Here is a 21874-nt window from a genome sequence, read left to right on the forward strand (position 1 = left end):
AGGAACCTTAAGTTAGTAATAACTAGCTGTGTCTTACCGTATTTAGTAGACGCTGGATTCGGTTATATAGGTAGATATCATGGTCACTGTAAGATAGAACCAGACCTATGCACCGCAAAACTGTTTCGACGTATGTTCTCGCTTTTCAATTTTACAAACATAGAAATTAATTGGCAACAATTAATATAATTTTCATATAATCATAATAAACAATAAGTATAATAAAAAAATTATAACAAAATTACCTTATAATGAAAAATCGAACGAACTTCTGAATTAAATATAAGAAGATTGTCGGATTGTTGTATTAATTTTTTCTCTTAGAGGAGATGTGAGAAGTTTCGAGAGAAGGGTATTATAGCTGAAAAAAGTTATTATAATTATACAAGACGCGGTACCTGTATCGCGCTTTACATAATTATAGCAGATAAAACTAAGGCACGACCCCAGGACTGTGCCGAATATAATTGTGTCAGATTCACAGTTAAGGCGCGACCCTTGCCTCGCGCTATACCCTACGTGGCCTAAGGCGCGCCTCAGGGGCCGCGCTATACACACATGTATCCAATGTCAGCATAAGGCGCGCATTACTTCACGTGGCGCTAAATCAACGTTAAACGCGCTAAAGGGCCCGCCTTTATGCAAAGGATGTTAGATCGAGAAATATAATCTGAACGATGCCTGATCGAAAATATTAAATGAAAAAGTAATTTTTCGATATAAACGTCATTATTATTATTATTATTATTATTATTATTTATTATACCATCCAATTATAAATAAGGGAACATAATTTAATTACGTAGATTTCTCGAATAGTACTGTTGGGAACCGTATCTGTTCACCGCGGTACAAAATGGCGTCTAAACCCAGTTGAAAAACGGCGTAAAACTGCCGATTCACAACTGAAAACTACGCCGCACCTCCAACCGCCTCTCCTTCTCCGATTAAAGCACCCGAATTAAACCCTAGATTAACTAACTCCAAGTAGTTTGTTGCCATCCCTTTCGAAAATTAGGTTTATTTCTTTAATTTCGAAACACGCTATCAGGGTTCGAAAATCCTGGACTTTTACATTTCTCACATTTTGAAGAAATAGCTCAAATCACCCTAGTTTTGGATCCATACTGTGGTAAGGTTCTCAAATAAAAGCTTCCCATGGCAATTATAGGCGACGCGCTGCGCCAAACGTTTATGCCAAAGCACGAGTACGAGAGTTTAAGGGAGGGAGATAAAGCTTGGACGAAGCTACAAAGACCGATCTTAATAGGTTTCATAGGGATCATTTGCATTGCGATCTTTGCTTGCACGGTTATAAGCTTGAAGATTGTGTTTCCTGGAGACGTATTGAAGCGACCGTTCTGTGACGACCGGAGATTGCAGCCTTTGCCGTTGAATGCGAAAGGAGGAGGCGTTGGCGATTCAGATCTATATCCCGGAGCATTTTATTTGACTGATCAAGAGACCGTGGATTACTACTGGATGGTTGTGTTTATTCCATCTATGGTCATTTTTTTGGCTTCGGCTGCTTATCTTGTGGCAGGTCAGTCTATATTTGGTTATTTATTCTTTGGTCCCTTTAAGATCTTATTCAGAAATGAAAGGAGGGTACACAAGAATTGCACATTGTAGAAAGTAAGCTTTTAGAAAGGTGAAGATTAGCCTTGAATCTTGAATTATAAGCTGTAAAGCTCTCTTATTGTTTGTCATTCAGTAGCAGAACACTGTGACTGGAAAATATAGTAGATGAGTATTATGGCTATGAAACTTAAAGATATATTTTCTTCAGTTCCACATCGTGAAAGACAATATATATGTAATCTAGCTTTAACGATAGTGAGGAAATTAAGCTTCTTATTTGACCTGTTCAATGTCATAGGGGGATCTCCCTGGTTTCCTGGTTCTAGTATTCTTCTAATGTTGAGGTTTGAAAAGTACCGAATCTGTCAGTGGTGTAAGTAGAGGTTGCTGGTGGCTAATGGTTGGTTCACATTATCTTGGCTATTCGGCTTGCTTAATGAATTTGTAATTGCTTCCATGGCATTCTTCGCATAAATTCTGGGCTACGAGTGTATAGTCTTGTTCACTTGTTATTTCAAGGTTAAAACTGACCCGAGAATATTGGAACTTGAATATGGTAGTTTTTCTTGTGCTAATTTTTGTGAGGGTTGCTTTGATGTTGGGTCTTTGAATTTGCTTGTTCATATGTTTAATCCCTTGTCACTTGTCCTTTTAGTTTATGTAAGTATCCTGGCTTGTTGGTCTGCTCTTTAACGGTTTAGTTGTGAGTCAGGAATTACTGTTGCTTATTCTGCTCCAACTAGACATGGATGTTTAAAGGCGGTCGAGAATAATTACTGCGCTTCAAAAAGAGGTATGTTCGATTTCTCATTTATTGACTTGAGAATATTTTTTTCTCACTGCTCATTTAAAGTGGACTCCGTTACTGCGTAACAAAGTATTAGTTCTGACTTGTCTGGCAATTTCGACTTGCTGAAATCTGTTCTATTATAAATTTAAATGCGAGTGGAATTTGAATTTGTTCTAGCTGTTACTTCAAAACCAGCATCTTCTTCTCTTGTTTATTCTTCTGAAAGAGTGAATTAAAATATTGATCCCGTTAAGCTATGAACATCATTAGCTTGAATAGATATACTCATCCATTCTCATGCTGATTTGTAACTACAATTTTGCTTCTTCTTCTTTTTCATACATGCATGTGTTAATTTCATATATATTTTCAGTTCCTAAAATAAGTTTATTGCAATCTGCAGGTGGAGTTCGGTGCTTGTCTATTTTGAATGTAGTTTTTGCTATCATCTTTGGTCTTTTTGCTTTGTTCCTGGGTTCAAGCCTCCTCACGTTAGGAAGCAGCTGCTCTTTACCCTTATTTTGGTGCTATGAGATTGCTTCTTGGGGGCTGGTGATTCTATATGGAGGAACTGCCTTCTTCCTAAGAAGGAGAGCAGCCGTAATTCTTGACGAAGTAGAATCCGGTAGTCGAACCCTTGGTTTAGAAATGTTGGAGACTAACCCCTTGGAAGTCACCCCAGATGTCGAAAGGCGTGTTAACGAAGGATTCAAAACATGGATGGGATCATCCCTTCTATCATCTGATGAAGAAGATGACTCCGATAGTTATCACGAAGTACGTCATATGACACGTACAAGTTCCAACAGGCAGAGAGTGTGACCCCGTACCAAGTCACCAGTGATACCGAGAAATTTCAATACTTGACTGTCAGTAGGAAGATTGTTCAATACTGAAGCTCTCCTCCAAATACCAATAGCTCATGAACAGAAGAGCTTTTAATTGTAGCGACAATCATGATGTCCGGTTGATCGTTCCTTCCGCCCTTTTATGGCAGTGACTTTTAACCCTAGTCAGGAAAGAGCGTCCCCGTCCCACCCCATTGCCACCCCTAACGCAAATTAATAGATTGGTGATGTCCCAATAATTTAGTAGGGAGTTATTGTGAACTAAATTGTGAAAAGAAGTTATTGCAGAGAAGGCAACATAATTCCCAAATTCCAAATTGGGTCAGACATGCATCTTCCTTCAAACAGTGAATGGCAGTTACACTCGATCTTCATGATGCTATGAATCATATGCTTTATGCTTTCACCAAACCAATCTAACTTTCAAACTTGTAAGCCAATCAACCACCATTTCGGTCCACGCTCCCTTTTTTTTCTCGAGAAACAAACACATGCTCTTCAGCTCTACTACGCTCAGCCTTCCCTTTCACCACCACACCGCTCCTCCTCCTTTCGGAGACTTATCCGTCTCGAGTCACGTCGGAGAGATCTGTTACCGGCGGCGATGGCTAGGTGCAGCTGGTGTTGCTTGCACTATTCGTTGAAAACGGTGAACCTCATCATGACTTTCCTGGGGATCGCAATGATCGTGTACTCACTTTGGCTCCAAAAGATGTGGAATCTGGGAGCTGCTCAATTGCCCTCTTATCCGTCTCTGCGTAAACCATGGTAATGGAGGTGAAAAGCTTTTCACCTCTCTCGTTTTTGTTTTGTTTTTTGTTGGATCAATGAATAAACAAAGTGGTTGACGGTGTTTAATTCAGGTTCGTATATACATGTTTAGGTGTGGGAATGGCACTCTGTTTGAGGACACTCTTCGGTTACATCGTCGCTAATTGCATCAACAGCAATATCCTCTGCTTTGTATCCTTACCCGTGAGCTCCTTTTCATTTATTTCTTTGCATCATTATCAATCATACCAAAATTTCAACTATCAATCAATCGATTCGATGGGATGGGATTTGAGCACAACTCATAATAAAGTATCTTATTCGAATTAATTTACAGATGAATTAAATAGTACTTAAACTATTAATTTTGATTTATTTTAATACTTAATTTTTTTTTTCAAGATCATACCAAATGGTTAGTTTTTTGTTTTATTTTAGTATCAACTGTTTAAAATATCAGCTTTGGTCTGTTTTAGTATCTAAACTTTTATTTTTTTCAAAATTTAATGTTAAATTTTGAACATGTGTACTAAAATGAAATAAAAACTAAATTTTAGGTATGATTTAAAAAAAATAAAAGTTTAGGCATTAAAACGGATTAAAATTGATAGTTTAGGCATTAAGCACGTAATTTACCCATAATTATAAGATAAAGTACATAAATAGTCTATCGACTATAAGATATTGTTTTATTAAATCATTTGATTATTAAAAGCTACAAAATGATCTTCCGATTATAGGGAATTGTTTTATCGAGTCCATCGACTATGAAAGTTATAAAATGATTACTCGAATATTCATTATGTTTCAAACTCGTCATTTTTCATTAAAAATTAACGACAGTTTGAGCTATAAGTTAACCTGCTGACTGAAATATGATACATTTTATCTCATAATCTCAAATGACTATCATATCTCAGTTAGCATGTTAACGTTAAACCCAGATTAACATTATTTTTTTTACATAAAATGATGGGTTTGGAACATAATAAATAGTCAAGTGATAATTTTATAATTATTAATAGTCGATGGACTTAATAAAATACCCCTATTGTCGATGGACCATTTTATAACTTTTAATAGTCAAAAGATTTAATAAAATAATATTCTATAGTCGGGGTGATAATTAATATACTTTACCCATAATTATATAAGAAAATTAAAACTTCAATGTTAAATCCATTTCGAGAGTTTCCTTAATCCAGCGTTAATCAGTACATTATCAGCATCTGTTCCCTTCTCTTTCTAGAAGTTGCTGTGATCGTCACAATTTTCTTCAAGTATGACTGGTTTTCGGTATGCTCACTCAACACCCATATATATGTTAAATTTAAGATTTAGTCCCTTTACTTTGATCTAATTCATCCTCTGCTTTTACAATGTCATGTCATCTAATTTCTATTGTAAAAAATAAAATAAAATTGGCAGCTATTTTCTAAATACAGAGGCATGAAGATTTCAAGCCTTTATTGTCTTCCATGAGGAGATTTGTCAGCTCATTGCTATCTTGATTTTATCACCGCAGGTAATTTTAACAGGTAACCCCGTTTTCTAATAAAAAGTCTAAATCTGATTTTAGTCCTTCAACTATTCTACTATTTGAAATTTAATCCCCTATTGCCCACAATCGAACTTGGGATCTAATGTCAGTTAGGACTAAAGTGATGCCATTTATTAATACGTCACATGAAATTTATAAACCAAAGTTGTTGAAGATTCTTAGAAGTAAGGTAGAATAAGTAGTCAATTTCGATTTATTAATTATTTTATTCAGTTTCGTCAATTAATTTGATTCGAATTAAAAAAAAAACTGAAAAGAGCATAAAAAGGATATCAATTCAATTTTGGGTAAAATACACAAATAGTCCCTTAACTATAGAGTATTATTTTATTAAGTCATTCGATTATTAAAAGTTACGAAATAGTCACTCTATTATTTATTATGTTCTAAACTTGTCATTGTCCATTAAAAAATTAGTGATTGTTTAATCTGGATGTTAACGTGATAATTGGGATGTTATTTGAGATTATGTGATCATATTTTATTGTATCATAATCAACAAGTTAGCTTTCAACTCAGATAATGTTAACTTTTTAACGAAAAATGATAAGTTTGGAACATAGTAAATAATCCGATCACCATTTTGTAACTTTAAATAGTTGAGTCATAATAAAGCAATATCCTATAGTCAATGAACCGTTTGTGCCCTTCAGTTTATTAGGATATTTCAATTATTCGGCTTTGGCCATAAAATCTGTTGGATTTATTGATATACAAAAACCGAACTAATTAAAGCAACCAATTATGCGCCCGTAGGATGCTTATTGAGCGGGTCGATCGTGAGTTAGGTAATGCTCGACTCATACTCGTTAAACTCATTAAAATTTTATTCAATTTGTTCTTTTTAAGAAAACTTGTTGCTCAACTCGTGCTCGTTAAGCTCGTCAAAATTTTTATCTTATTTTTTAACTATAGGTAAAGTCTACTAATACTATATAGAGCTTAATATAAATGTAAATTGATAAATTTAACCAAAAAAATTATCAAAAAAGTGTATGAAACAAATTTAAAGTATAAACTCCAAAATAAAAATCCACAAATATATTAAAATAATAATTATGGTTTAATTTTGGGCTTAAAATAATAATTATTAATTAATAAGAAAATTAATAGATTAGTCATTTATCATCATCTATTAGTAAATTAGTAATTTTTTAAGATAACTAGTAAAAGATTATAAAAAAAATTAACGAGTTGCTCGTAAACTTATTAAGTCGAGTTGGATTTTGCTCGACTTAACTCATTAAGATCTCGAGTCAAGTTCGAGCTGTTCGCAAGCTGCTCAACTCATTAAACACCCTTACCATCCATAACGATATCCATGCCAATTTGGTTATTTTTGCAGGTTAGTGTTGTGGCTTTAGCAATAGTATTATGGAGTGTGGGCATTGAAAGAATCTCAGAGAGGCGGCACTTAGAGATACCCGATTTCACCACATCTTTCCTGGTGGGAACGGGGTCTGCCTTTCTCAATCACACCACTCTCATTTGTGGCAGATGTGAGGTTCTACGTACTGGGAATCCAACAACACAAGGCTTGTTTTCATATATTATGATGACTCTCAGAATGCAATTCCAAACAAGACCTATAAAGTTTTGTTACAATAATAACACAAACGTTCTGAATCATTGAGGGGAAAGAGAAGAGAGAGAGCGATGAAGAATCTATATGCACTTGGTACAATCATTTTTATCAATTTAATTAATTAGATCCGTTCTCTTTTCGACAATAAATGGAAGAATTATGAAAAGAGAAAAGATGGCATACATGTATGAATATGAACTACAAACACAGGAGACTTTTAGTCAAAAAATAATAATGGAAAAGGCACTATCTGCAGCCTTTCAAAAGATAGGAAGAGGGGCTCGAGAAACTCACGGTTGTTGTTGTTGTTGAGTTCGCGTTTTCAGATTCCTTTCTTGGTGTTCCACATTCGCTGAAGTCAAGGATGCGGCGCTCCGCCTGCGACAAATCACGTACTAATTTCAATAAATTGCTCGTATTAACAAAGGAGGGGATATAGGCATGGTTTTTGTTTTCAGTAATACCAAGATATTTGAAGCCAAATGTGAATGGTTCTCAGGCCTGTTATTCTCTTTGTCCACATTACGATTCTTGGAGTATCTTCCTTTTACAATTGATTCCGGAGTTACGTTTCCCAAAACCTCCAAGGCATCAGAGTATGCAGCAGCAGTATGTTCACTTAATTGTTTCATCAAACCGATGGCGTCATAGCTTCTTTCTGCTGGGCTGCTAATGTATCTTATGTCCTGAAAAGAAATTTTGATTATTAGGAAGCATAAAAAAGGTTAAATTCTGAATCTATATCAAGGCTTAAGTAGTTATATACCTCAGTTGTTATTTCTGTGTCAATCCTTGGGCCTGGAATGAAAGAGTTAATAAACCAAGGAGACTTCCATGCTGACGGTGATTCGATACTTCTTTGAATGGAGTTCCAGCGAATCTGGCAATCCACATCAAACAAACAACGCATAAGAACCAATCAATTTATCCTAGCATTTGATGTAGAAATAAAGAAAAGCAGTTCTTGACATAAAGGACACTGCATAGTAGGCACTGTAACAATTGTAATCACAACAGGGAGCAGCGGAAGCTGACATGTTATAATTTTCAGTAGCAGCATCAATCCCAGCATTATCGGCCAAATTCTCAAGGGTTGCTGAGGAATTGGTACACTGTACTGCAGTAACAGTAATCGAGTGGCCTTCCCTGTTCTTTACTTCCAGAGTGGGAGAGCTAACAACCAAGCTTGCGTTTCCAGATAAACACTCAGAAGCAAGGCCTTGATTTGATGAAACAGCTCTAACGCTTTTATGATACTGATTTCGTGGAGTTGGTATGCATGAAGAAAATAATGGTTGGTCTGCTTTACGACCAACATGATCAGGAGAAAACAATAGTAGATCATTTACATCATGCTCACTAAGCACGGCTGAAGGCTGTTGGACCTATCAAAAATAGAGGGAAAATATTAGTATGATAAATCAAATAAGCATTGGAAGCAAAGAGGAATGCTACAGTAATAACGAGAGAATAATTAAGACCAAAACTTCTGAAACAAGACCAAAGTGAAAACAGTGTACATGTACATAGAGCTATCAGCATCATACATGACTTGAATAGAAGTTTGACATGGAATTAATCTGGCAGCTTCACCTTGAGCAAGAAAACATCAAAATAACACAGGAAAAGAACTCACAATTTTGTCGGAAGCATGAGCATTCGTTTTGTCCTTCATATCAATACCGCAAGCTTCATTTTTTACACTTCCCTGGAAATCAGAACCATCAGAATCTGTCTTTTGAGCTTCATCATCTAATGGCTCAGTGTGATTTTCACCTTTGCCTAGTTCCCCGTGAGATTCTTGACACAGGTTTTCTTTCTCTTCAACAGAGGCTATAGCATTGCTTTTATGTTCTGATGGAGATATCTGATACGTGTTGCGATGACGCTTTTTCTCCCTTCTTCGTTCTGATAAAGGTGATAACAGGTCGCGATGCTTTCTTCAGTATGGATGGTGTGCCAGTAAAAGTTTTGGCAGCACTTTTAAGCACAACATCTGGACTGCCGTCTGAAGATGGTGAATCCCACAACCTAAATGGAGAGATGCAGTTCATAGAAGACATCATCAGCTGGCGAATACCAAGGGGACTATATTCTAGCTGCACATCATTGCCAGATGGTCTAAGATCACAGCTGAAAAATGGGATATCCATGCCTGGAAAGCGAGGAGGCGTAATATAGACCTCCAGTATCTTGTTCTGCAGGAAAATTTGGCTTATCATCAACAGCAGGGCAAGTTAGCAAATCATTTGATTCTGAACCAAAACTATTAACTGAAACCAACTTCTGAGAATCCTTTGCAAGGTAAGATTGCTCTTGTAGGTCTGTATCATCTGTATGATCATCATTAGTAAAGATGAAGCCATCATGTCCATTCATAGTAAATTCTTGTTCTTGACTTCCAGAAGGTTGAACATTTAATTGACTGGCCTCTCGGCCATACATAAGCGTACCATCCTCCACTGAAAGGAGTGAAGGAGAAGCAAAAGACTGACAGCATGAGGTTGCCAATACCTCAGACCTTGAAGGAAAAGCAGATTGTGAGGCCGGAGTATTTCCAGTTTCAGATGGTTGGGTGACTGAATGCTGATAGAGTGATGTACTTGCACACCCACCCAATTCCACCATATTAGACTGTTGCGTAAAATTTCGGAGGCAATGAATCCATCATTCACTGCCTCTGAGAATAGGACCCTACTACATTCATCATCAGTTATCAACAAATGCTCGCCAAACTGATAATTCCCACTGGAAGAGTACCCAGCTTCACAAGGTATTTCTGGAATGGAGAAGTTGACATCTTCAAAAGATGGGTAATACTCTTCTGCACAAGGTGCTGGGCTGGAATACCTCTCATTTGTCACAGCAGGCATTTCAGTCAAGTGGAATTGCTCTCTTGTATGTACAGAAGCATTAGCTAAATCACTTGCAGATTGAGAGCAACTCATCACATTCGATTCTTGACTGCATTCTGATATGTCCTCAGCTTCTTTCCTACATTTGGCACCACTATCATCTGCATTGCTCTGCATCCTCATAGAAGACGAAGGCATGGGCTTACTTTGATTTGCAAGAAATGGGAACTGACATTGTTCCAGAAGGCCTGACGCTATGTAGGAGTCCAACTTCTTTTTGACTGAACTGTTCCAGTGATTTTTTATGGCATTGTCTGACCTGTTACCCATGCAAAGATGGGGATAAAGAAAGTTATTGGTAAGTTCAAATGTAAAAAATATATTAACTTCTAATTAACACAGCAATCAGGTTTAGGTGAGCATAAGAGGAAGATTAGGTGTTACAGGGAGAAGTAGTAAGAAGAATAAAAGACAAATATATGTAAACCTGTTAAAACATTTATAAAAAGTTGTGACCTCTAAATAATATGTACCTTCCTGGCAAGAATTTTGTAAGCTCTGCCCATTTGTTCCCAAAAATCTGATGAGCACGAATAAGAGCCAACTCCTCTTCCTGAGTCCACGCGTCTTTGTTTATGCCAGGATTAAGATGATTGTGCCACCTACATCAGTAGTTACTTTTATGAGCACAAAAGTTCTAAATGTAGTAGAGATTAAAATATCAAAAATTAAAAACTCCATCATAGCACCTTTCCCTGCATTGCTTTCCAATACGTCCAGGTAAGTGCTGAGCAATGGTTGACCACTTTTTTGGGCCAAATTTGTTCACCAACTCAATTATCAGCTCATCCTCCTGCTCATATTTCACAAAAGGAACTTAGAATGTTGTTATACTCATAATATCAAGAAAACTACTGTGTTTCAAGAACAGTCCCTTCAAGGAACTGTTAGAAAGAAATAAGTAGAAAAATATTACCTCTTTGTCCATGGCCCTTTAACAAGTTCTGGGTTCAAGACCTTTTGCCACCTGTGTAAACACTGTACATCAGTACGATCCTTGAAACACTCCGCTGCAGATGAACCAGTCTTACAATTAGATTGTGCAAAATGATACACAAAGTGCTGTCACGCCTCAAGTCAATCATACCTATCTTTTTCCAATTTTTTCCTTTGAAATGTTGAACAGCTTTGCTCAGAATCTCATCCTGGAAGTCCATGTAATTATGTTGTTAAGAATATGTATAGACATACATGCACAGAAAGAGACGCAAAACACACGGCACGCGAATATCTAATTGGACACCAACACTAATTGCGTTAAAGGACAAGAGTCACAAGACTAAAATAAATGGGTACTATAATACATAACACAACAAGAGCAATAAAGTTGCACAATGGTGTTAAAACAAAATGAGGAAACATAACTAGGGAAAGATAAATAATACCTCTTCAGCTGTCCATTGTCCTTTCGTAGATCGTCTTGTAGGACCAGTAGTCCTCCTATAGAAGGAACCAAAGTCAGCAAAACTCAGCAGCATATAGAACAATCAATTTCTTGCAACTTGTAAGATAACATAAGATTAGAAACATAACAAATATAGTGCGAGGGCAAGCACACCCAAGAACACCGATAATGGTTTCAAATTTTTTTAAAGTATGATAATAAAAATAATAAATACCCATGAATAGGCCGCATTCTCTTAGCACCATCGCTATTGCTGAGCCCAGCCGAAGGAGTGGATATAGTAATATCACCTTCCATAGTTCCTTTACAGATGAATAAAGCTGCATACCCCAATGCCAACTCTTCAAAGCTTCTCTCAGCAATATGCTCTCGAAATCATTCTCAATCAAACCAAACTAGAAAGCTACCCAACTCGATCATTTTGAAAATGAAGAAATTTTACACTAGTAATTAAAAGTCAATGATTTTGAAAACTTTGTACGGAATTCGATTAATTTAATAAACAAAAGATCAAACATGTCAAATTCATAATAAATTCCTCGAATTCAAACCCTATATTATTATCAGAATCAAAATTATTTTCAACAACTTCAACTTGAATGAAATATTTAACTTGAACATCAAGACCGATCGAAGAAATTTCAAATTCACAAAACGAAAAAGAAAGAAAGAAAGAAATACCCTAAAAAAGGAGAAGAAACTACACAGTACCGAGCTGAGCTGAGCTTCGAATAAGAACGAGGACAGAGGAAGTCAAAACGGTGCAAATTTGCAGATTCAAAACGAACACATTGAAGAGAAAATCAAAGACTGTTGAGATCTGCAAGAGAAGATAAAGAGGAAATGCAGAGTGAAATGGCCTAAAGAGATATTCAAACATAAAGGGGCGGACTAATGGGGGAATTCAAACCCTACGGTGTAAGATCTAATATGCTTTGTATTTGACGGCCAGGATTTTTTTCACGTGTATTCAAGGCAGTCCACCTTTGATATGACCTTTTATATTTTCCAAATCTTTATTATTTGAAATTCATAACTAAAAAGTAAATCTAAATTTCATCCAAAAAAAACAGTAAATCTAAAATATAAATACTTCTCCTAATATATAATTATTGTTAGACTCAACGACAATAATTATATTAATAAGTTCATAATGAAGATAAATAATTCATTAACTGCATTTTATATTTATGTATGTTTTAATTAAGACTTAATATATTTTAGCCATTTAAAAGAAGTTTTTGTTTCTATTTTTTAAAATTTAATTATTAATTCGACTCTTTAATTTTAATTATGTTATCATTCTTGTGAGACTATTAGGAAAGATTAGGGAAATAAGAATGATTTAAAATTTTTAAAAACCAACCCTTTTAGTAAAAACGTTGAGTTTTAATAATTTAAATTTTGGTGTTTCATATATGGTAAAATTTTGAAGGATCATAATTTAAACATATATTTTTGTTTAAAAAATATTTCCTTTGACCTTTAATTTTGAATATTTCATATTTATCAATAATTTTAAAATTTTGACTTCAATCTTTTTAGTATAAATATTCATTTTTTATTATAAGAGTGCATCATTGTTCAAAAGAATTTGGTAATTTCAATTTACTACATTCTAATTTTGTTTTCTATATTAATGTGTGCCAAGATTGGAATGGGAGGAAGCTTGGAATGAAAGTAAATAGATAATTCAAAAGATTCATGGATCAATATAGAGCTTGAGATATAGTTTGGGATGTTTCAAGCAATTAGCCCATATATATATCTTCGAACAAATGGAAAACCAAATTGTCCGACTATTGTCTAAACAATATAAGCTAAGATATTTAGCTAACAGTGCTGCATTTGGGCTTTGGCTTACTTCAACGAAGAAGAAGAGTTGAACAATCCATCAATTTTGAGTTCAATTTGAAGACGACAGTTATGATTCTAACTCAGCTTCCAAGGTTCCATTTCTTGGTGTTCAAAAACCCGCCGCCAAGCTTCAATTTCTTCCCCAAACCAAAACTCCCCATCATCAAACCCACTTCCCCGACGCTCTTCTCCACTCTTTCAACGACCGAGCCAATACCCATCGCTGATTTCGCACTCCCCGAGGAGCCGAAGCTCGAGATTCCATTGGACAAGCTGTTTGTTCCCCCGGAGACCGAGGTTTCTTGCAATGATCCCAACTTGAGCACGAAAATCTTGAAAGGGTCCAACATAGTTTTGAGCAAGTATGCAAGGGAAGCTCAAGTGGTTCAGGCTGAGTTCGTGAAGAGCAGTGTGAGAACCGAGGATTGCCCTTCCGATGGATTGCCGGAGTTTGCGCTCGTCGGCCGGTCGAATGTCGGGAAATCCTCGCTTCTTAATTCGCTTGTAAGAAGAAAACGCCTTGCTCTCACGTCTAAAAAACCTGGTAAAGTTGATTTATTGAAGCAAATTATGATAGATATATTGCCTAGGCTAATGGAATGTTTGCTCTTAGAGTCTTATTAACTTAGAATGCCTGCCTTAAAGCAAGATATTTGCATTTTGTTGGTGTTAATATTGTTGAATTTGGGTTCTATTAGAAGCTAGAAATCGTGCAATGAACTACTTTACACGTTTTGTATGGATTAAAATAACAATAACATTATTGTTACGATGATAATCGGGATGATAATGGCGAGTAAACAAACAAGATCATAAGGAAAAACACAGATTTTCATGGATAGTTTATTTATTTAAACAAATACGAGTGTGATTATGATTTGCCTGTGATTCCTTTGAAACTTACAGATTGTGATGTAAGCAAATGTCTATTGTTCGTAGGGAAGACGCAATGCATCAACCATTTCCGCATCAATGACGATTGGTACCTGGTGGATTTGCCTGGATATGGGTATGATTTACCTTCCATATGCCTTCCTCTATAACCTGCTCTTTATTCAGACCTTGTTTGAGTAGATACATGCCTACAAGTTTTAAACTTCCCGATTTTCTTATTGGTGGAATATTGGAAACTTGCCTTTATTGAGCTGTTCACTGTACTAGAGAAAATGAAATCATGTACTATTCTCATGAATAATATGGTATAGGGCTTAATTCAATCACTTTCTCCAACTTTAAAACATGAAGGGTTGATGTTTTCAATATTTAATCTTGTATGCGGTCTTATGTCTCTGGTCTTGGTTTATTTGTTAAGAGGAACTGGTTGGTAATCGGTATGCCAATTTCTCTTAACCTCTGTTTTGGTTGTCCTCCCTTAAATGATGTTATGCTGTTATACAGGAGCTAAGTATGGTTTTGGCTGCTCCATACTAGCCATGATTGCTGTTTGACTACAGTTTTCTCTTGAACAGGTATGCATCTGCACCTCAGGAACTTCGAACAGACTGGGGCAAGTTCACCAGAGACTATTTTATCAACCGTTCAACGCTAGTATCGGTTTTCCTACTTATTGATGCTAGCATTCCGCGAAGAAAATTGACCTGGAATATGCTAGTTGGCTTGGTCAGAACCAGGTAATGTCATTCATTCTTGGGTACAAGGATATGATATATGAGTGGCCCACTCTGATACGGCACTTGTATTGTCTTCTTGAGATGAAACTTGATCCTTTAGTTTAGACGACTCCTTATATTTGCATGCTGATATTTCATGATGTTATATGTTTTACTCGACCTTTAAATCATCGTTCAGATCCCCATGACACTGATATTCACCAAATGCGATAAGCGGAAGAAGAAAAAGAATGGTGGAAAAAGGCCCGAAGAGAACGTGAGTGACTTTCAGGAGCTGATATGTGGTTTCTTCCAGTCTGTGCCGCCGTGGATTATGACCAGCAGTGTTACAAATCAAGGCCGCGATGAGATTCTGTTGCAAATGGCTCAACTACGGAATTATTGGCGTAAACACTGAAGGCTAAAGAACCCCCGTAATCAATCAAGTTTATGTACGTTGCTAATGTACTTGATTTTTTAAACGCTGTTTCTTTGCATGCATTAGAAACAATTCCCTTTCAAGTTTTGGACTTTGTTTAAACGAGATTACCGTCCATGCTGCTCGAGTCAGCCACTAATGAGATCATTTCCGAATAAAAAATCCAACCCTAGATGTTATATCTTCACATCCATATCCGAATACTTGCATGAGAACAATAAATATTTCATAAGTTTATTTATGGATGTGGTCATCAGTATCTCATATGGCAAAGAGAGATCAAAGAAGTAAATTGTATTCTATAATCGAAACGAAATAGTGGAGATTCATGATAAAACCTGTTCATAGATATTAGATGAAACATAAAAGTACACAATGTTTTGATAAAATCACAACATTTCTCGTTTGTAAATTCAGAAATCTAAAAAACAATAAACCAAAATTTACTTAAGCAGCAATAACAGTTGCCTTCTTCCTTGGGGTTGCTTGAGTACCTTCTCTAAAGCCAGTCTTGAACCATCGGGGCACATGACGGAGGTACCTCATGCGGCCTGTCCGGTAGTCTTTCTTCTAATAGCCTTCACATCCAGTTATCTAAAACCCAGAAATACAAAAGATAATCCAAAGCATCAATCCACCGAGCTTATATTACCATTAAATGAAAACCCCACCGTTCGGCAAACAGAAATGACAGAAAATAAATCAGCAACAAATCCAGGATGCCATCTTCAACCAAGCAATGACAATCAAAGATAGATTGACATAATAATTTTAACCCAAAAATCACAATAACCACAGTATGGAAGACTTACAAGCGAATAGAGTAGAAAAGTAGCAGGATTGAAAGAAGAAATGAAATGTTCAAATGAGCAAGGAAAATCACGTTTAAGTGGTAAGAAAGAAAAAGGGGAAAATTTAAGACAGCCATTTCAAATTTGAATAATAAGATTTGAGAAGACAAGGTAGAATGGTAGATACAAATTAAGGATAGCCATTTACAAGATAACGCATATATATTCTTTCCTTTCATGCAATGAGGCAAAAATCTTACTATTTTTCCATTTTCCAATTAAGCACGCCAATGAAAAGGAAAAAGAAAAGCATTTGACATAATGTCGCTATTGAGGCTGTAAACTCCGATCATTGCAATGCTTGGGGGCTCAATACCTCCATGACTGCTTAAACTAGGTAAAAAGTTTGTAAAAATGTAACAGCTCAGCTGCTTTTTTGAATACTAAAAGCTCAATTTTTAACAAAATTGGCTGAAAAAAGAAATCGCCTACATATCAAGGATGCTACCATCAACTAAGAAATGATAATCAATGATAGCTTGACATAATAATTTTGACCCAAAATTTACACTATAACAACAGGCATGAAGGGTCAAAAGAATCAACAAAGAAATGGCAATGGTTCGGTATTCTTTCAAATCAAAATCATTAAAACAGAGAACCATAAATTCCAAGATATTATTAATTATAGTGAATCTTTATATTTTCTAACCTTCTCTAAGTTCAGCTAAACAAACCTCAAACAGAAATGACAAAAATATAATGATCCAAAAAAATCTTACATTTTCGGATGCGGCTGGCAGGGTAGGCACAAGCACCGCAACGGCTCTTCTGGAGATGGAAGCTACGGCGTCCACACCGAACGCAAAGGGTATGCGTCTTATTCCTTCTTTTTCCAAAGCTTCCAGTTCCTTTCCCCTATCAAAAAAGAAAAAAATCAAAATTCAGTGAAATTTACAATAGATCTACATAAACAACGACAGATAGATTTATTCTACAATAATGATCTAATACCATTGCTTCCCACGGTGATGCTACCAGAACCCTAGAACTATGGGAGGATTGAACAGAAACTGTTGCGCAAAATTATATATATATTATGCTGATTTCCATGTATGGGCTCTTAGGGCTCCATTTTAGAATTGGGTTTGGGCTTCTTTTTGTTTATCTCAGTTTTGAATTCAAGTAGGTCTAATAGAATATACTGTTATATATATATAAAGACGATTAGAGTATAAAGATTTGTTGTTGTTTTTATTTGGCTTAATACTAAAATAAGTTTCTAAACTATACCGTTTTTCTCAAATAGGTGCCTAAACTAATTATCGTCTCATCTAGGTGCCTAACGTTACAAATGTTACCATTTAGGTGTCTGGGCAGGTAACGGTGTTAATTTCTCCATTAAATGACACGTGTCACAATCTGGTAATTTTAGAAATTTTATTTAAAATTAAAAAAATAAAATTATATATTTTAAAAAAAATAGAAAACACAAATTTTGAAATAAACCCAAAACTTTGAAAACCTTCATTTCAACCCCTAAACCCACATCGACCACCACCTTTTTTCGTCAAGGAAACTCCACCCGACCTCCCCTACCCCCGAAGGTCAAAACCTCCATGATGAAATCGTGACCGATCAACGACGAATTAACGTTTTAAAAAGCTCGAAACCTAGGATTAAAATCGCAATTCTGATAGCCAATCGACGGAAAATACGACGGTGTATGAGTAGGAGGATGACAGGGACTATGTGGTGGTAGTGGTCATGGCCGGAAAGGGCGATGGCAGTGGATTAAGGTTAGGGTTTGGGATTACGGGGTTATTTTATAATATAAGAAAAGTTATTTTTTTAATAAATATCATAATATTTTTAATATTTTATTTTTTAAAAAAATTCAAAAATACCATATTGTGACACGTGTCACTTAACGGCAGAAATTAATGTTGTTGATAGCCCGAGCACCTAATGGGTAACGGTTGTAACGTTAGGTACATGGATGAGACGAAAATTAGTTTAGACACCTATTTGAGTTTTAAGGTATAGTTTGGACACTTATTTTGATATTAAACCTTTTTATTTTTTATTAATCTAAAGTGATTACAAAATTATATATTAAAGTGATTACAAAATTATATATATATGTGTGTGTGTGTGTGTGTGGTGAGTCATGGTACATTTTGCAGATATGCAGTTTGTTTGATCCTGAATCTGGACCCTGTTCCGAACATTTGTACGGGTAGGAAGTATATCTCGAAGTTCATACACATACTTGTTGGTCTGGATTTCATGTATACTTTCACCAAGTTAAAACCATCAACACTTAGATGAAAGAAAATGGGAAAACATATGGAGCAAAATGCATGGCATAAATTTGGCCAAATCTTCACTTGTGATGATAAGTTTTCTCTGATGGATCCCTATGAAATATTGGAAAAGATAATAGAACTTCAAATCATTTGATAACATAATACATGGTACGAAAAAATATCATGGACGGAACATAAACCAGCGTCATTGCATCTGCAATCAGTGTTCATATTCCTTACCATTCGTGTTGATAAAATCAGCTTCTGATCTGTGCCAGCCCTGCAAAAAGAATAATAAAGGCCCAAAGTGATAAATAGGTTATTCGCATAGATGGCTGGAAGTTCCGAGTACTAAACACATGAACAACCGAGGAAGATTTTACAACCATCGCCTGCGTAACTAGCCAGAACGCATTAAAGAAAGAAACGACAGCACTGTAAACTGCAGCTTCGGCATGCAAGCTCATTATTACATGCTAATATTGTTAAAACATAAGAAATCCCAAATTCAACTGTCATTCCTTGATTGGTAGCAAATATATCCATATTGCAGACAATTGTTAAAGAAATAACAGCCAAGAACAATGGTTCAACAGCTCTTTAAATATCCAAGGATCAACTATATGATCTTGATTCATAGACATGAACATTACCCTAATCATTCTTGATTTCAATGAAATCACATAGTTCCTTATCTTACACGAGGGAGAAGTGTTGTAGGTAAACGTTGAAAGTGAAATCATAGCTCTTTATCACTTGTTTATGTTCTTGTTAGCGAAATATATACTCTTTTCCCTTGGATTCACATATTCGGAGGTTCCCCTTTTAAGGATTGTCCTGTTTCTATTATCTGAGCTCTTGTTTGGTTTGAAAGCAATGTACTTGAAAAAAAAATGTGATCTTGGGGAAAGAATCCAAACTAAAAAAAGGTGCATTTTACAGCTCAATATGTTTCCCTGAGATTGCAAAATGATGGATATAGATTATGTAGTTTGTTCATTGTTGGTTCCAGAATCCAGATCCTCTTTAGAACACTTATAAATGGTGTAAAAGTCTATCTCTGAAGATTATATACTAGCTGGCCCAGGTTTCATGTATAACTTTACAAAGTTGAGTCTCTGTTCGGCAAGGCCTCCACTCGGTCACCTGCCTCCTCTTGACAGATTTCATTGGTCACACAATACATTTGTCTGCCTCCTTTGGTACCGGTAAGCCACCCTCTTCTCTCCAGAAAAGGTGATGTTCATATGTCAAAAGGTCCACAAATTTCTTCTCCGACTCTCACTTGAGACTAGGTTCATTGCTTGCACAATCTGTGTTCACCATAATCCATAACATGAACACATGATCATGTTTTCACCACATGAATAGAGGGCAAAGTTTCAATTAATTAAAAGGATGAACATAGAGATCAAATCATAAAGATCTATCTGAGTTGACAAAATGAACTTATAACCTGTGACTGAGAGATTAGCCAACCCTGTGAAAGATTAAAAAAGAGCACAAAGATATAAATAAGTTCTTCACATAGATAACCAAAGACTGTGAACTAGACGAACTATATAATCAACTACAAGTAAGTTCATTGATCAGTTACAAATATATTTCATATTCTGGACTGCTAAAATGCAAGACCAATGATTCAGCAGCACTCCAATTATTCAATGATCAACTATAGCACTCCAAGTAAGATTTCATATTCTTAATTTCAATAAAACGGCATGGTTCCTTATTCTACACAAAACTAAGTAGACAAAGTATATTTTCTATCGAGGAGGAAGAAAATCACAAAAGGGAAACATAGTTCTTTTGGGCAACGAAAACTTGCTTGCTTAGTTGGCCCTAAACTTCATAAAGCTTATCACCTACTTCAACTTACTTCTTGATCACATGCATAAGAAATAGACCTAGAAGTGTGCCATTTTCCTTGAAGTAGCATCAATAGAGTCATTTGGGCACACAAAGAGCTCAGTTCCATAACCAATTAGCAACTACAACCAACCGAGTGCCTCAAAATCCTGAACACAAAATATTATTAAACAAGCAGAAAGAGAATTGAATTTTGGTTGACCTAACAACATCTTTGTTGCATGTCAATAACCAAGCATATTGACACCTCTAAAATCATCAGAAGCTATAAACCAAAATCTCAAATGGAAGAAATGTGAATCTCAGAACAAATAGAATCAAATATAAACACAACTTCTCAATATATGAAAACTACAGTAAAACAGTACTTAACAAAGCTACAGCCTCAAAATGCAAGATTAGCAAAAATGGCTGATCGAGATCCCACATTTTCCACATTGGATATGTTAGATTTGTCTAGAAATTAAGTTGACAAGTTGGAAATTTCATCTTGGTTGGTGGCCAACTTATTGGAAATTTCATTTTGGTTGGTGGCCAAACTTTGAACATGTGAATTTCATATTTGGTGGCTAACTTGTACACATTGGAAAATTCTTTGGTAGGTGGCCAAACTTTGAACATATTGTTCTTGAAACTCAACTATAAATAGGCCTAAGTATTTCCATTAGAAATCATCCCAAAAACAAGTTCTCTTCCTCTTGTATTCTTCATTCTCCCACTTTGGGAATTCCAAAGAATTCCATTTGTTGTAATATTGGCGATATAGTGAAGTTATCATCCGGTGTGGTGCCCGAGGAGTAGACGATATTCTCGTCGAACCTCGTAAATTGGTGTGTCCTCTCCTTTATTGTTTTTTATTCGATTATTTTCCATTGTGTTTCAATATTCAATAGTTTGACAGATTTATCCGCTGTGCAACCTTTGGTGGTTTTAATCTTGACATTTTAGGTCAATTTTAAAACTACGTTCGTGTGGGAAATAACTCGTTTTCCCCAACAATTGGTATCAGAGCTTCGGTTGAGGTTATCCTGGTGGTTCCGTTGCTGAAAAGATACAGTTCGTGATATTGAATATTGTTCGTTAGAATTAAAATGCCACGGATCAGTTGAGATATCAAGCTCATCTAGATCGGTGAGGAGGGTGATGTCAAATGCAAATTTCTCGGTGGAGTATTTCGATGGATCCGGTCATTTTGGCATGTGGCAAGGCGAGGTGTTAGACGCTTTATTCCAAGGTCTAGACATCGCCATTGAGGAAGAAAAGCCCAAATATATGGAGGAGAAAGAATGGGGAACAATCAATCGTTTGGCGTGCAGCACGATTCGATCTTGTCTTTCCAGGGACAGAAGTATGGCTATAAGAACACGACTTCTGCAAGTAAGATGTGGAAAGCTTTGGAGGAAAAATTCCTGAAGAAAAGCTCAGAATCGTCTCCACATGAAGAAAAGATTGTTCAGATTTGATTATCAACCAGGCACCAGTATGAATGAAACACATCACTGCGTTCATGAGCCAGTGGAAGACTTATTGGGCATGGATGAAA

At 35.9% G+C, this 21874-nt stretch overlaps 2 protein-coding genes and 1 pseudogene across 2 annotated transcripts; 2 read left to right on the forward strand and 1 right to left on the reverse strand.

Annotated features, from left to right (window-relative positions):
• Positions 1–819: 819 nt before the first annotated feature.
• On the forward strand, positions 820–3494 carry LOC120183612. Its single transcript, XM_039188286.1, has 3 exons — positions 820–1543; positions 2294–2374; positions 2775–3494. The coding sequence occupies exons 1-3, from the start codon at positions 1159–1161 to the stop codon at positions 3191–3193; spliced, it is 885 nt and encodes a 294-aa protein (XP_039044217.1). The 5' UTR covers positions 820–1158; the 3' UTR covers positions 3194–3494.
• A 3750-nt stretch (positions 3495–7244) lies between these two features.
• LOC120183613 (transcription factor MYB3R-4-like) lies at positions 7245–11848 on the reverse strand. Its single transcript, XM_039188287.1, is given in 15 exon segments — positions 7245–7514; positions 7601–7822; positions 7903–7997; positions 8000–8016; positions 8172–8521; positions 8773–9073; positions 9075–9308; positions 9310–9787; positions 9790–10310; positions 10525–10653; positions 10741–10849; positions 10972–11061; positions 11139–11196; positions 11437–11491; positions 11671–11848. Coding segments are annotated over 15 exon segments (2874 nt in total). The 5' UTR covers positions 11754–11848; the 3' UTR covers positions 7245–7382.
• A 1419-nt stretch (positions 11849–13267) lies between these two features.
• LOC120183611 lies at positions 13268–15467 on the forward strand (annotated as a pseudogene).
• The last annotated feature ends 6407 nt before the right edge of the window (positions 15468–21874 follow it).

The sequence above is a fragment of the Hibiscus syriacus genome, unplaced genomic scaffold, assembly GCF_006381635.1.
Source record: "Hibiscus syriacus cultivar Baekdansim isolate YM2019G1 unplaced genomic scaffold, ASM638163v2 tig00112800_pilon, whole genome shotgun sequence".
Lineage (NCBI taxonomy): Eukaryota > Viridiplantae > Streptophyta > Magnoliopsida > Malvales > Malvaceae > Hibiscus > Hibiscus syriacus.